We start from the raw sequence: 15,665 nt of genomic DNA on the forward strand, positions 1-15,665 counted from the left end.
CTGGTTCCCTCACAGCAAGAGGCACCTGGGGATGGGATAATGAAGGGAAGGCAAATCTCCCAGAGGACATACTACACAAGGCCACAACCTTGGACGCTGGCATTTCCTAGCCCCGGGCCCCACTGGCGATGCTCACACCGGCCCACTCTTTTTTATTTTAATTATTTTATTTATATTTTAGTTGCTGATGGACCTTTATTTTATTACTTTACTTACATGCAGCGCTGAGAATTAAACCCAGGACCTCACAATGCAAGGCAAGTGCTCTACACTGAGTCACCACACCAGCCCCCACCTGCCTACTCTTGACAGGAGCATATGTCCTGGTACTCAGAGAAGCAGGGCTCATGGGCACAACAGGGACAGCAGGAGGGCCTGGCTGGCAAAGGGCAGCCCTGGCCTTCCACCCCTTCCCCAGGTCCAGCCAACTGCTTCAGCTGCCGCCGGGCAGGCCTCCTCCTCCACCCGGCGCCACACGTCACCACAAGCCAACGCTGTCTTAAGAAGCTCCCGGAGCTGTCAGCAAAGCGTTGTCACCACAGCTGAGCTCCCGCCACGCAGGAAGCCGCCCTGCTTGGCAGGCGCCTGCACTTGGGGGCAGGCTCGTCCTAAGATGGGCTCAGCCCTGCCAGCTAGCTACAGGGCTGTGGGGACACAATCTGCACAGGAACCAAATGTCCACAGGCTGGTCCTGTGAGGTCTGAGGGGCTCCCTGGCAAAACCTACACACAATGGCACTTTTCAGGCCAAAACATGCTTCTCCATGCCCCAATCCAGAGGATGCAGGAACACGGACCACTTGGCGCCCAGCCGGAAGACGTATCCCAACACCCATCCTAGGGAAATGGCCAGCACCTGAGGCCAGCCCTGCTGGACAAACAAGCAGCTGGGTCAGGTCCAAATGTGTCTCTGAGCAAACAGCAGCCCAAATCAACCAACCCCTCAATGCTCACCATCACCCAATGGGACCAGAACTCTCCAAAGGTCAGGCTGAGGGGTGGAAGGCTGTGGGAGGCTGTTCAGAACAGGGCCAGCCATCATCCCTCCTGGCCCTCCACATCCCAACCAGGACAAGGTCCTCATTCTGCTGGGGGCCAGCCCAGCACTCCCACCAGCAGGTGCTTGGGGTCTCTCATCAAATGGACACTCTCAGCCCAGACAGTGGTCAGCCAGGAGCACACAGGCCAGCAGAGGTCCACTGTTTCATTCTTGGCTAACACAAAGTGGAAAAACACTGAAGACGCTGTGTCTACTGTGGGACTCTGCCCAGGATCACAGGCGCTTCAGGACCATCCTGGGTTCAAGAACATTCAGAAGTAGAGACAGGCCCCCCGTCCACGTGGCTGGCATACAGGGGCCTCACGGGGGGCACGCAGGGTCCACATAAAAGGCCTCCAGGTGTGCTGGCTGTGCTGTGTGTCCTCCTGAGTCTCTAGAACCTGGCTGGAAAGTCTGACCCACCCTGACCCCCACACACACATGTTCTCCCCACTCTAACTTGTGAACCCGCCAGAGAGCTTCCTACCTGCGGTCAACTGTGTGTTCCAATCCTGTGCAAACTCAAGAACGTTCACAGACTCCCTCCACAAGTAAGCAGAGAGGTTAAACATATCCCACCATTCCGGAGTAATTCCACTTCAAAGCACTGGCGAGGATTGGAAATCCTGTGAAGAGGCCACGCAGACAGACAAGCTCAGGCCCCCCAGAAATGCAGGTTCCCTGGAAACCACAACTCTGAGGCATTTCTGCCTTTGGGGAAATTTCCATAAGATTCTCAACTCCTCAGTCGATAGACACTTCCTCCCAGGAGAGCCGCAGCAAGGCCTGGGGCCTGGAGAAGTTGACAACCCGCCATTCAGTGACTCTGGTCTCTTCCCAGCACACGGGGTGCTGGGTCAGCAGAGACCAGAGAGCCTGCTCCTGTAAGCGGCCACCTCTCCTGCGTGTGCTACATGCAGCCTGGCCTGCAGTTGCCCCTCGCAGGCAGCCAGATGGAGGACATGCAGACATGAGGGCCTGCATGTGGGGCTGAGGCTGTACCTCCTGATGTGCGGGGGCTTGCCCACCGCCACAGGCCTCAGAGCTAAAGGCAAGCAGGGCTGAGGGAGGGGGCCCAAGGGCAGCCTGGACTCAGCCCCACTGTTATCCTGGGCCGGGCAGAGGAAGGAGCCCCAGCTGGGTGCCCAAGGAGCGTCAAGCAAAGCCCTGACCCTGGGATCTGCTCTTGCTGTTTGAATGGGAGATGAAGCTGGTGGGGCGTCCACAGCCACAGGCCTGGGACCCCAGAGGCCTCCACAGGGAATCGGGACACTAGGGATGGAGGAATTCTTGACCAGCCCAAGTGCTGAGCTGGTGCAGTGGGTCAGCCCCCAGGCACAGTTCCTCCCAACTCCAGATGCTCCATCTGGCCTGTTCTGAGTGCCACTCTCCCAGGCCACCCATGGCACAGGTGGAGGCCCCAGCCTTGGGCAGGACAGGCTCTCTCAGCCTGTTTCCCACACACCCCTCTGGGGGGCTGGCTGGGGGACCAGTGACTGCCCCTCGGGAGCAGCATGCCTGGCAGGCAGCCCAGGAAGGACCACCCTTTGCACTCAGGCTCCAAGAGGCCCTACAGTGCTTTGCGGGAAAGGGCTGGGGGGCAGGTGTCCACCAGCTTGGAAGTAGCTCTAGAGACACACAGGCGGCGTGCGATGGCTCCACCATAGGCCTATCAGAGTCCTATGGCTGGTGAGCCTGGCTGACCTTACCCACCAAGCCCTGGGGCCAGAGAGCAGCTGCCTCTTCCCACCCTGGACAGCAGCTGTCCTTCAGGGGCCCAGCAAGGATGGCCAAGAGACTGACAGAGCTCCACCCCTTAGAAACCAGGCTTTGGTGGCCAAAGGCAGAAGGAAGTTGGCCCAAGGGGACCCGACACTGCCAGATGTGGGACTAGCTTCCACTGTGAGCCACAGCCCTGTCCTACACTGGCCATCCAGGGCCAAGGAAGGACTCAATCTTCATTATGAATTAATGGACAAACCGAATGGCGTCTGATACATAACATGGGCCAGTCGTGCAAGGCCAGCAGGGGACATGAGGACTGGCCACCTGGTCAGGAAGCTCAGACCACCAGTCCTCCTGAGTCGGGAAGGGGCATGCTGGGCACGGAGGGTCCCACCCTGGAGACCTGGGCATGGGTGATGAGCCACAACAGCCATACAAGTTGTCCCACCTGGCACAATGGGTCTGCAGGCACCTGGAGAGGGTGGACAACCCCTCTCCGTGGGTCTTCACAAGGCCCAAGAGACAGGGAGAGGTGGCACCCCTTTACCAACAAGAAGATGGAAGCCTGCAGAGGTTGAAAGCAGACCCTAGCGTGTGGCCTGGCACCTCCCAGAGGCCCTGTTCTTAGACACTCTCCCTCCTGCCTACCCCCTGCCAGAGGAAATCTCCCTGTCAGAAAGGCACCGCTTCCCACCAGCCTCCCCTGCCAGGGAGCCCCGGAAGTCCCATGCCTCAGTGAGGGAGCCAAGCAGAGGCCTGAAGCAGGCTAGAGCGGCTGCCTGGGGAAGGTCTCACCCCCAGCGCCCCCAGCTGCATAGCAGAAGCTGCTCTCTGAAGGGGATGGTCCTGACTCGGGGCTTTCCAGAGGAGACGACCCACAGACCCCACAGCCTGCCACTCACCCAGGATGCTGCAGCTCTAAGGAAGGACCCAGGGGTGGGACCCACACAGGGCTCCTGACCCAAAGGGGACCTTGAGGAAATGCTGATACTGCATGGGGGACTCTGTCCCGTCCATACCCCAGAAGTCTTCTCTGGCCACGACCTGGATGGCCAGAGCCGGTCCCACAGAAGCCTTTGAACCCCAGAAAGGCAGGGAGCAGGGTGCTGCTGGACTAATAAGGACAGGTGCTGGACCCTGCCTGGACCCTAGACTGAAGAAGCAGATCCCTCTCACTGAGGGAAGTGGAGGCCACACTGGCAGCACCAGCACTGCCTACTGGGGGCCTGAAGGCAGCCGGGGTTCCCTCTAGGGGCCTTCCTCCCGTCCCAGAACCACATTCTAGCACACACACCCCTCGCAGCCCAAGCAGGCAGCTGGCCCAAGACTTCCCAGAATCCGCTCCTCACTCCAGACCCAAAATGCCTCTTCCACACAAAATGGCCGAGTCTCGGGGCTCTTTCCTGTCCCTGGCTTGGCTGGAAGGGGAGAGCAAGCGCCCTCACACTGGAGGCTCTGCTCACTACCTACACACACTCCCACACGCACTTGCACACCCAGCAACTCCCACAATACCACACTCAGAACACGGCAGCCCCCGCTAGCCTGCGCCAGGCCCCACAAGAGGGGCATAGCCAGGTCCTGGGCGGGCCTCCTCCCAGGCTCTGAATGTGCAGGGGGGCACCCGCTGCTGTGCAAAGGCAGGCCAAGACTGTGCTCAGTGTGAGGATCAGGGATGAGGGCTGGCACCAGTGGGGCACTGGCCCAGGGCTTGGGCTGGTGAAGTTAGACCCCTCCCCATTTCAGCAACCCAGAAGCTCCCACGGAGAGTGAGAAGTTGGAAGGATGGCCAAGGAGAGGCCAGCCCCGCCGCACCGCTTGGTTGCGTGGGGGCCCAGCTGCAGAGCCCCCAGAGTCTTCTGGACCCAGGACCACGCAGCCCTCCTTCCCCGCCGGCCCTTTGTTCCGCGAGCTAGCGGGGCTGTGGGGAGGGGCCTCCCGCTAAGGGGGGCTGGGGCGCCAGCGCAGCTCGTCCTGCGGGGGAGGGGCTGGTGCAATTCAGCTGGGCGCCTCCGCCCCACCTGAACCGCCCTGACCCCGAATTTCTTCCAGACTGCTTTCCAAAATCACTCTCTGATCTCTGCCCTTGGCTTAACCAAGGGACGCAGTGCCCCGACCCAGACCCCTGGCACACGCGAGACTCGTGCGGGCATGCGGACACGCACACAGGGGACACTCCATCCACGGCAGCTCCACGCCCGAAGTCCACCCGCGGCCGAGCCGGGGTCGCCCCCAGCCTGCTGTGCGCAGCGCCCCGCCGGACACTCACACGTAGGCGTGGTAGATGAATGCCCAGCCACGGGGCCGCTCCAGCACGTTGTAGAGGAAATTCTGCAGCTTGCGGTAGAAGGCGTTGCGCTTGGGGGGCTTCCCGGCACCTGCGCCGCCCGCGCGCGGCTTACTAAGAATGCTGCCGCGCTTGGGGGCCTCGGAACCGGCGATGAGCAGAGCGCCGTCCCTAGTGGAGTCGGGCGCGCCGGGGTCCAGCCCCACGAAGCCCACTTTGAGCTTTTTCTCCCCGCTAGGGCCGGGGTACACGCCGCCGTTGCGCGACTTCTGCACCATGGTGCCGGGTGGCGCCCCGGCCGGCCGGGCGTGGGCTCAGCGGGGGCGGCGTGCTGGGGGAGGCGCAGGCCCCAGGCCAGGCCCTCGGCCTTGGAGCCGCATGGCCGAGGCGGCAGAAGCGGCGGCAGCGGCTCCGCGCTCCTGCCGGTCCCGGCCGCGCGCGGGGACGCTGCGGCCACCTCGCTCCGCGCGCGCCTCGGTGCCCGGCCCGCGGCCGCGCCGGCTCCGCCTGCTGCCTCGCCCCGCCTCCGTTAACTCCTGCGACACCGCGCGGCAGCGCCCCGGAAGGGAGGAAAGGAAGGGAAGGGCCACTCTGGGTCTCAAGGACTCTTCTCTCCCATCAACCCGCCATGTGCGCATTGACAGGGATTCCAGCCCCGCGGTCACTCTTGAGGCAAACGGGGCCACGTAAGCCAGCCATCTGACCAGGCCTGAGCTCTCCCTGGGATCCCAAAGTGGTGCCAAGCGCCTGACCCTGGTTGGACTCCTGCCAGCCGGGTTCCAGGGTGGACACCTCCGGTGGAGGAGGGTACTGGCTCTTGCCAAATTCTGATTTGATCTGCTCCCTGGGCTGAATGGATCTCAGCCGGCTTCAGGGTAGACGGGGCACTTGGAAGCCAACTCCTCACTGGGATGTGCAAGGAGAATCAGGGGACTCTTCCTGAGAGGTCGCCTGGGTGGGACCTGGAGAAGGGTCCTGGAAGGGAGGCCCTCTAGGAAAAGGAGTGGGAGGAGCAGTCAGAGTATCCAGGCCTTAGAGAATCACCCCTGGAGGGCCTGGAAGTCCCCAGGGGACCTGGACTTTGCAGACTCAGAGGGTCCTGCCACAGGGCAAGGAGCTGGTGCCTTGAGGCCCAAGCCAACACAGGCCAGTGGAGACACTAGTGTCTAGTGCAGGATAAAAGAGGGCAGGCTCTGGTCAGAGGCAGGAGGATGTCCCCTTTCAGGGAGGAGTGGGCAGAAGTAGCTTCCCTTTCCACAGGTCAGGGGGTGTCCCAGGAGAGGGCCCTCTGGAACCTGCAGCAGGGATGCCAAGGGACCCATTTCTCAGACCCTGAAGCTCCTGCGCATCGTGCCAGCTCCTCACCAAGTGCCCATTGGAGCCTTCCTCTGCACCTGGGGGTCTGGCTCCACCAAGCCTCTTCCCATCTCCATCCCACCCCAGCACCACGTGTTGTGGCCAGAGAAAGCTCCTCTTGCGTAGCAGTACTTAAGTACCTTGCTTATAAAATGGCATTAGACCCCATACTGAGTCAGTCCTTTAGTTTCCAGAGCTCATGGCTATAGAGCCTGGTTTTTTTTGTTGTTGTTTGTTTTCAATTAGGTTGAAAATATATGGTGGGCACAGTGCTAACTTGTCGATTATCTAGAATGTTGGGGTGGACTGGAGCTTCTGCAGGCAGGTGTGCATACGGTGCATAGGACAAGCCAGGGCACAGCCTGGCCCCTGCCTCCCTGCCTCCAGGCCCAAGCATCAGCCACAATCAGTAAGTGGCTTGCCCCCCTCCAAGCCTACAAAGCCACCCAGGAAAGGTTAAGGGAAGAGGCTCAGCCCAGTTGGCTCAGGGTAAGGAAGGGACTTTGAGTCCCAGATGAAGCAGGTGCCACTCCATCCCCCTGCACATGCTAGCTGGCCTTGCCATTTGCCCTTGGGTCACCCTCATTCTCCCTCTGCAAAAGACCAAACAAATGTGAAAACCAAGGGAGGCCTGGGCTGCCCCATCCTTCTGGGGGAAGCCCCATGCTTGATTCTCCTGGGAGCAACTCTCAGGCTTGAAGTCAGACCAAAATGGGACCCACGGTTGGGACTGCTTCACAGAGGATAGAGGCATCTCAGGTGTCATTTTAGCAGATGCACAGCCCTTAGATGAGAGCAAACCTAAAGGCTCTCTGGGGTCCCAGGACATTGGAAGGGACACCTGCTCATCTCAGCTTTAGCAGAAAGGGAGAACACAACCTTGAAGTTAAGGAGACATCAACTGGCCCCTCCAGTCTTATGGGGGGCTGAAAGTGGGGTTCCTCTCACAGAGAGGCTGGAGGGACCTTCTCAGCGTGCACCGTATCTTTGCCTCCACAGCCGTCTGTGGTCTTCTCCACCAATGGTGTCTGCACCAACAGCTTTGCTGCATCTCAGAAGGTTCCAGAAAGTGAACCCTGTAGCAAGACTTGGAATCCTTTGTCTCCTCCATTTAGGGTGTCCTTCAACACACTGGCTCATTGATCATTTATGTCTTCAAAATGCTGTGCCTTACATTCTTGGCAGTGCCCACCACCATGTCCCCCAACCTGTACCCAGTGAACAGGGTCACAGAAGCTCCCAGTTAGGGAAAATTTCATGCATGCAACAGGAATTCCACTTCATTTAAAAATAGATGGAGGGCTGGGTTATGGCTCAGAGGTAGAGCGCCTGCCTGGCATGTGTGAGGCACTGGGTTTTTATCCTCAGCACCACATAAAAACAAATAAAACACAGGTTTTTAAAAAAATAATAATAAGGTGTTTTATCTTATGATGAAACTTAAAAAAAAAAAAAAAAAAGAAGAAGAAGAAGAAGATGGGGAAAGCTTTCAGGTTCAATCCATCTTTGCCAAGACTGCATCGACAGAATTCCAGAGCAGAAGAGTTCAGAGATTCCAATTCAGGACGCCCCACTCCTGCTGGCAGAGAGCGCTTGCCAGCAGCAGGCGGGAGGCCCTGCAGCCAAGCCAGGCGCTGTCCTTTCAGCACCTCGGATGCTGCCCAGTCTCCCAGAACCTTCCAAGCCCAGCCCTTGCCTCGTGCCTTCTCCTCTGAGCAGGCAGCGGTGGGACTCCTCCTGTCCTCACCTCACTGAACTGCACTCAGCAGCCAAAGAAGGTGGACCATGGACGTTACTACTGCCATAGCAAATGCCAGCAGCTCACAGATCCTTCCTGTACCTTCTTTCCCCATCATGAAATGTACCAGTAGAGGCTATGACCACCTGCCACCCAGCCGAGCTGTCCCTGGCTTGCGCCTATCTTGCCCAGTGTCCCCCACAGCCTGGCACAGACAGGGACCTGAGATGGGTTGATATTGTGGCTGCTTATGGTGGAAGTCAAATTGAAGCGCATCTGGATCATTCCTCCTTGGAGAGGCTGCGTGGTGAGCCTCCCTCTCCTCATGGTGCAGGTAGGGGCAGGCCCGCTACCTCCCCCAAACCCACTGCTCTGCTGCTGCTCAGGCTGATATGAAACCCTGGAAGTCAGGACTCTGGCCTGGCAGACATGGAGCACAGAGGAAGTCGGTGGGTCAGCTGTCCCAGGAGCCTAGCTGCAGCACACCAAGGGAGAGAACCCAGGGAGTTTCCGTAGACTGTGTGCAGGAGAAAGTGCCTCAGCACCACCCCACAAGGAGGCCCTTGCTGTCACAGGGATGGCAGCCACACCAGGTGTCCGGCCACCTGAGTCCTGTGGGCCAATGACCTGCACAGACAACAGCACACTCAACACTGAGAAGTAGTTTCCCACTTCACTTCAGTCCCCACTCTGTCTCCTCCCAGAAGAAAAGGAGAGCCACGGCCCTGGGTGTCAGAGGAGCAGCTGGAGCAGACTCACCAGCCCAGAAACAAGACTAACTCTGGAGAACGAGAAGGGACAGGTTCTCACGGCTGAGCCTGGCCAGGGCTGCTATTGTTACAATCCTACAGCTTGGACCACAGGAAGTGCCCTCCTGGGCAGAGAGGCCCAGTCCCCCACCTGGACAAGAGTTTTCCTCCAAGGAGGAGGAAAGGCTGTGTGTCTGGGGACGGGCGGCGGGGGGGGGGGGGGGGAGTGTAAATATCTCACACTAATGCTTATTGACTAAAATCAATAGAAATTTAATTTACAGTTTTTTTAAAAGGACTAGAGCTCTAAACAAGTTCCGCAGCCCCCCGGCAAACCAGCTAATGTGGTAGAGCAAGGGAATGGACCTGCCAATACCTGACTGTCAGAGACCTATTGTCAGTGGCAGCTGGAGACAGCATAGGGTTAGGATGGCCCTGGGAGTGTCCTGGGATGGAGCTTCCCACAGGGCATTCCCCACAGTGGCCCTCATCCTGAAACCCATCTTGTCGGTGGTGATCCAGAGTTTCACACCTGGCACCCATGTGCCTGCCTTTCCCATACCTCCAGACAGAAGCAGCTGTAAAACTGTCCCCGTTTTGCTGCAGATAAAATGTGAGGACACAGAGGCCTGTGGCTCTGCAGGCGTGACCCAGACCCTTGTGCAGTTCCCTGGCACTTTGACGCTACCTGAACGCTTTCCAGACCACAGCCACTTGCCTGCAAGATGCAACCCGCACAGCTCTGGACCCTTCCGACCTCTGCCCCTGGCTCCCACCCACCTGGTGCCCCTCTCGCCAGTGGGCAGGCTTTCATGGACGCATCCCTCTGCCCAGAATGCTGCTGCCTCTCCTGGTCTGGGGTGGACAGCGTGGGCACCCCCTACCCAGCTCCATCTTCCAGGTATGTGGTTGTGTAGAGCTAGCCTCCACCACAGAGGAGCCCTTGAAGTGCAGCCCAGCCCACAAGAGGGGCTCAGCAGGCAACTCACAGGAACTGCCACTTTGACCTGGGCTGATGTCACCCAGAGCCTCTGTCACCATGGATGATGAGAGGCCCAGCACTGGTGTGGCTGAGGGCTGCTGGGTAGACCCTGGGAGGATGTGGGCAGCTAGAACTCAGGGACGTGGAGACAGTCTCCTGCTGGCAGAGTGGTCAGCTGCCTGCCCACGCACAGGCTGTGGACATCTATGCCCTGGCTGCCCGCCCAGGCTCATGGAGCTCATTACTTGGCCAAACGTCCTGCAGGCCGTGGGCAGAAAGCCAGCCAGCCTGAGGCAGGGCCCAGGGGCTGTCAGAGTTCCTGCCCCCACCCAGGCCCTCACCCTGGACAAGGTCACCACATGCCACAACAGGCAAATAATTCAGATAGGCTGAGCAGCAAGACAGGGACACGTCAGGAGCCCAGGGCCTTGCTGGGCAGCTTCCCCAGCCAACTCGAGGACTCCGTTCCAGCCTCCAGCAGCTTGTCTTCCAGGTCACAAAGTACAGCCTGGGGGCAGATGCCATGGGCTTGTCTGGGTCACTGTCCAGATCCTGCACTGGACTCAATGTTTGTGTCCCCAAAACTCATCTGTTGAAGTCCTGACCCAAGTGATGGCAGGAGGTGGGCCCTGTGGGGGAGTGGCCCGTGAGGTAGAGCCCCAGGAAGGGGTCTGCGCCCTCTCTCTCTCTGCTGTCTGCCACTCAAGGCCACAAGAAGGGTCAGCAAGCCTGGAGGCCAACCTCACCCGATCCAGCCTCGGGACCTCGCCCTCAGACTTGTGCACCAGAACTGTGAGGGATACCTCCCAGGGTTCCTCCTCGGCACCTCGGAGGGAACCTCACGGTACCCCTCTGAGCAGCAGATTCACCACATGCCTCCCGGACCAGCTGGGGAAGTAGCCCAGCCACATCCAGCTCTCAGCAGCAGGAAGCAGGACACAGCAGACCTCCCTCCCTGCGGCCACACACCCTCCTCCTCTTAGGCCTTCCCAAGGTCCCACCTGAAGAGAGAACTGTGTCTGTCCCTATGCCCGATGGCCTGCCTCGACCCCTACCAGTCTCCACCTGGTCACTCCTGCTGCCGACCCCCTGGAGATGATGTCCATGTAGGCTAGTCGTCCATACCAGGCCAGTTCTACTCCAGGGGACATCTGGCAATGGCTAGAAATCTACCTGGTTGTCAAGACTTGGGGGTAGGTCCTCTGGGCATCCAGTGGGTAGCGGACAGGGGTGCTGCTCAACATCCTGTGTGACAGGACGCCCTCCCCACCCTACAGAGTCACCCAGCTGAGATATTAAGATATGGAAGCTAACTACGCCCTTTCTTAAGATGCACACACCTGTCGTAGCATGCACAGCCTAGCAGTGAATGGCCTCAGTGAACAGATTTCCTCCCAGTAACTCCTGAGAACACCCAAGCCAAGAGGTAGGAATCTTCATGGAAAGAAGCTGGAGCCAGACGGGTAAGGTGCCCAGGAGGGGCGTAGGGCAGGCAGGCATCTGCGTCCAGTGTGAGGAGGGCCAAGTGAGAGGTCACCCTAGAGAGCGTGGCTCCCGAGTTGGTAGCCTCATGGGGGTGCTGCCTCGGGCTGCCTCAGGGCAGTGGAGCTGTTCCTGTTTCATAATGTTGAGTTTGATTCACACGTGACCTTGGCTGAGGCGGATTTCTCTGTACCTCAGTTCCTTTACCTGAGAAATGGATCACTGTGATGGAGGCGTGGGGTAGGGCTCATGCAGCACTAGAGCGGGCCTTGCAGGAAGAGGCATTACATAAGCCTGGAAGTAAAAATAAACGAACCCACTGCCGCTGCCACCGTGCTCCGCCTGCCTCCTCCTCGAAATGCAGACCTTGGGCTTTGGGAGACACACGGAGAAAAGAGGAGAGGCAAGAGGTCCCAGGGCAGCCATGGTGTCAGGTGGAGGCACCCTAATGGCAGGCACAGGAGAGAGCCACCAAACCCAGGGCCCAGCCCTGAAGGCCTATGGAACCCCATTTGGCCTTTCCTCAGCCCCAAGAGTAAAAGGTGTACTCAGGACCAGGAGATGGAGGAGAAACTTCACAGCCCCACCCAGTGCCATGCACACCACCCCCACCTTCTAGACTCCCTCCTGTGCTACGTGCAGCACCCCCACCTTCTAGACCACTGAACCCTGAACCCAGCTGACTGGCTTGGCCCAACTTCAAAAAGCAGTGGCAGTGAACCTCAACCAGAGCCGGGGGCGGGGGGGCATCTGAGACAGGAATCCTTGTCCATCAGCTCAAAGTTAGCACCAGCCCAGCCCAAGGCTGCTCCTGACCCACCGGCCCCTCCATCTCCATCCCCAGAGCTCTGCCCCACTGCACCCCAGTTCTGGCTCCAGCCCATACCCTGTAGGAGATGCAGACCTTGGGAGCTGCTGCCCTCCTCAGTCCTCAGTAACAGTGAGCTGAGTCGAGGGCCCAGAGCGGGGAGAGGAGCCTGACTCCTGGCACCATGTTGGCCTTCTCCATAACTGCAGCCAGGAGCAAAGGGTTCCTTCTTTTTCCTTCCTCCTGCTGCTCGACTTGGGGGGCAGTGGACAGAGGACAAGGAGAAAGTGACCCTCTCTCATTTCCTTCTGGTTTCCTTGCCTTAGGGTCCCCATGGGCCAACCCTGGCCCAAGCAGGAATGCTGAGCTGCCACACTGGCTGACTCCACACCAGTGGCTGTCAGTCCCATGCCACATCTGGCCTCACTGATACCAGGGCCCTCTCCTTTCTCCTCCCCACCTGACTCCCAAAGTGAGACAGCAGGACTGGCAAATGAAGCCAGAAGTGAGCAACACCTCACAGCTCCCAGGAGCCAGTCCTGGTCCCTCACTGACCATCTCACAAGAGGACACCCAACCACCAGAGTTGGGAGCCGCTTTGAGGCTCATGTGCCTACCAGTCCCACCCACTACCCTGCTAGTTCTCCCTGCATGGCTACAGGATAGGAACTGCCCAGTGCTGCCCAGGTCCAACCACCCAGCAACTCAGTCTGACTTCAGCAGCCAGTGGCACAGCAGAGCTAGAGCACACAGAGACATGTGTGCACAGGGACACACACGCATGCATATACACATGTGCACAGAGGCCCTGTCCTGGCTTCCAAGGGCTCTGAGACAACCCCCCAGTACTCCCCTAGCCCCCCAGTCCTCACAGGTGTGCACTGTTCTTCACCTGGCCACTCGCACACAGACACCCAGGTCCACACAACACACGTGGGACAGGCGCTAATCCTACATGCCTATAGTCCCTCTCTGAGAGCCACTACAAGGCAACAGGAGGGGACACAACTATCGGGAGGACAGTCATTCCCATAGTCTCAGCATGAGAAACCCAAGTCCCAAGGCTGGGGTCACAGCGGCCATGAGGCTCAGCCCCTTGGAGGGGGCCCAGAAGCTGTGTTTGGGCACAGCACTGTCACTGCCAGGAGTACCCCAGGAGCCTGGGGAGGACAGGGAGGCCTCTCCTGCCCAGATTTCAGAAGGCAGCTGGAGGCCCCCAGGGGACAGGCCAGGAGACAGATCCTGCAGGACTGCTGGCCACCACTGTGAGGGTTTTCAGAAGTGTCCAAAGTGCAGGTGGCCGAAGTCCTTGTCTCCACTAACCTAGCACAAGGTGGAGTCCCTCTGGCCTCTGTTCCACCCCAATCCCTGACCTTAGGTGCTACTCTGAGGTCAGCTGCCTTAGATTTGAAGCAGGACCCCAGTGGCTGCCAGCTGGGCCTCCTCTGGCTTGGGGGTCCCTAAGCCAAACTGCAACCCAGGGCACTGAGCTCTGGTGATTTGCCTCACCTCACCACCACCTACCTGGCTGCCCAATGGGCTCCCCAAAATGATGTCCAGGGGGCTGTCTGAGCCCCTGTGGGCTCTCTCCCCTCCCTGCTCCCCCCCACTGGCTCAATGCGGTGCCTGCCTCCTAGGTCCCACCCAAATTTGCCTCCATCTCAGCCCCAGCTTAGGCAGCAGCAGAGGTATCAGAAGGATGCTGGTCACTGTGTGGTCACCTCATGCCAACACCATGCCTTCCCTGTAACTGGCAAGCACATCTCAGCCATCTTTGCCTCTCAGACCTGATATGTGGCCAGTGTCCCCTGCCCTCTCAGAAGCACTTCTGCTTAAGCGTGGCAGTTCCAGCAACTCCCCAGAGGGCCAGGGCTCCTGCCTAGTGCAGGCCAAGCCCCTGCCCTCTGCAGAGTTGATAATGGGCTTGGCACCTGAGAGATGCCAGGAGCTCAGCCCAGACTTCTGTTTCCTTCAGCTCTGCCCACCCCCACCTCGGAGGTCCCTTCTGACCTGGCACCAGGGCTGCAGAAAGGCCCAGAGCCTTCTAGGCCCTTCCTGGGTCTGCCTCCATCACCCACCCCAAAAGGGGGCCCAGGGCTTAGAGAACCCCCCCCCCCAGCCAAGATGATCCCTCCCAAGAACTCTGAAGGGAATAATGAGATGCGTCCCCACCTCTGTCCTTAGGCCTGCCTTCTGGACCATCAGGATATGCCCTTTCCCACCCCAGGAATATGCCCAGCATTCCTGGTGGGGGACAATGCAGCCCCAGCCCAGCCTGCTGGCCAGCAGAATGAACATAACGGGGCAGAGAACATAACCCTGGCTGACCTATAGCATCTGAGTGAGAAGGGTTCCCAGAGGACATGAATTTGCAACAGCAACCAGGAACAGGAGGATGAGGGGACCTCACAGCCCCTCAGGGTCTCTACCTAGGGGCTTCCTTCACCTCCAGGCAGGGGCTCTTTCTTACACTCATCCTGGCTGTCATCAGGCTGACAAGTTTCCCCAGGTCGACCCCAGTTCTAACAGGGCCAAGTGGTAAAGTGTGTAAGGACAACTTCTGGGGCCAACAGGCTCTGCGGGGTCACACTAAGTCCCACCCACCAACAGTGGTGGTCCAGGAAAGCCCCAAGATAGGTTGGGGTCCCTTGGAAAACCCCTGGTGTCCTTTAGTAGGGTCCCCAGAAAAAATACAGGATACTCGGTCAAATAAGAATTTCAGATACACAACAAAAACCTTTTAGTTTAAATAGGTCCCAAATACTCTACTAAAAATGATTTGGGGCTCATCTGCAGTTCAGCTTTGACTGAGCATCCTGTACCCACTAGCCTGGCCCTCTCTCTTGGAGGTGGCCAGCACAGTCCTGGGGACCTGGCTCCCAAATCACACTGCTGCCTAGCTTCTGGGTCATCCTCTTGCTCTTCCTTCATCAGGTGTTGAGGGGCTCACCCATGGAGGGTGCCCCTGGACTGGGCTCCTCACTGCCCACTGGGCTGTTCCTCTCTTGAGCCATTTCCACCCCTGCCCAAGGTACCATGGACCTGACTCTGGGACCTGGTGATCACAACTGTGTGTGCAAGAAAGAACTTTGCAAATGTGATTCAGGTGAGGATTTGGGGATGGGAGGTCAGCCTGGGTTGTCCAGGGGTGCCCCAAGTGCAGTCATAGGTCCCTTATGAAGAGACTTGACACCGACAGAAGAATTCACATGACCCCAGAGACAGTGACTCAGCCACAACCAGGTGTGACTGCAGCCATGGAAGCTGGGAGAGGCGAGAAGCAAGGGGCACAGCCATGGGCCACACCTCTGCTCCCCAGTGCTGCCTCTGGCTGACCTCCAGAAAGCACATCATGTGACCAGTCATTTGCACAGTGGCCCTGGGAGACTAAAACTCTGGGTCCTTAGGGGTGGCCTGCCTGCTCACCCTCAGGAAACCCGCACAGTTCAGTACTACTGTGGGCAGGACAGCCTGGGACCCTGGGGAGACTCCAGCCCTGG

The 15,665-nt window shown here is 58.9% G+C and overlaps 1 protein-coding gene across 6 annotated transcripts in view; it reads right to left on the reverse strand.

The window, feature by feature from the left end:
• Nucleotides 1-5,328, reverse strand: part of Kcnq2 (potassium voltage-gated channel subfamily Q member 2) — a 48,873-nt gene extending 43,545 nt beyond the window's left edge. For all 6 annotated transcript variants that reach the window (XM_076849251.2, XM_076849253.2, XM_076849250.2 and 3 more), the window contains exon 1: nt 5,033-5,328. In XM_076849251.2, the coding sequence (XP_076705366.1) occupies nt 5,033-5,328 (296 nt within the window). The remainder of the gene's footprint in view (nt 1-5,032) is intronic.
• Between the last annotated feature and the right edge of the window lie 10,337 nt (nt 5,329-15,665).

Source organism: Callospermophilus lateralis, chromosome 3 (assembly GCF_048772815.1).
Source record: "Callospermophilus lateralis isolate mCalLat2 chromosome 3, mCalLat2.hap1, whole genome shotgun sequence".
NCBI lineage: Eukaryota > Metazoa > Chordata > Mammalia > Rodentia > Sciuridae > Callospermophilus > Callospermophilus lateralis.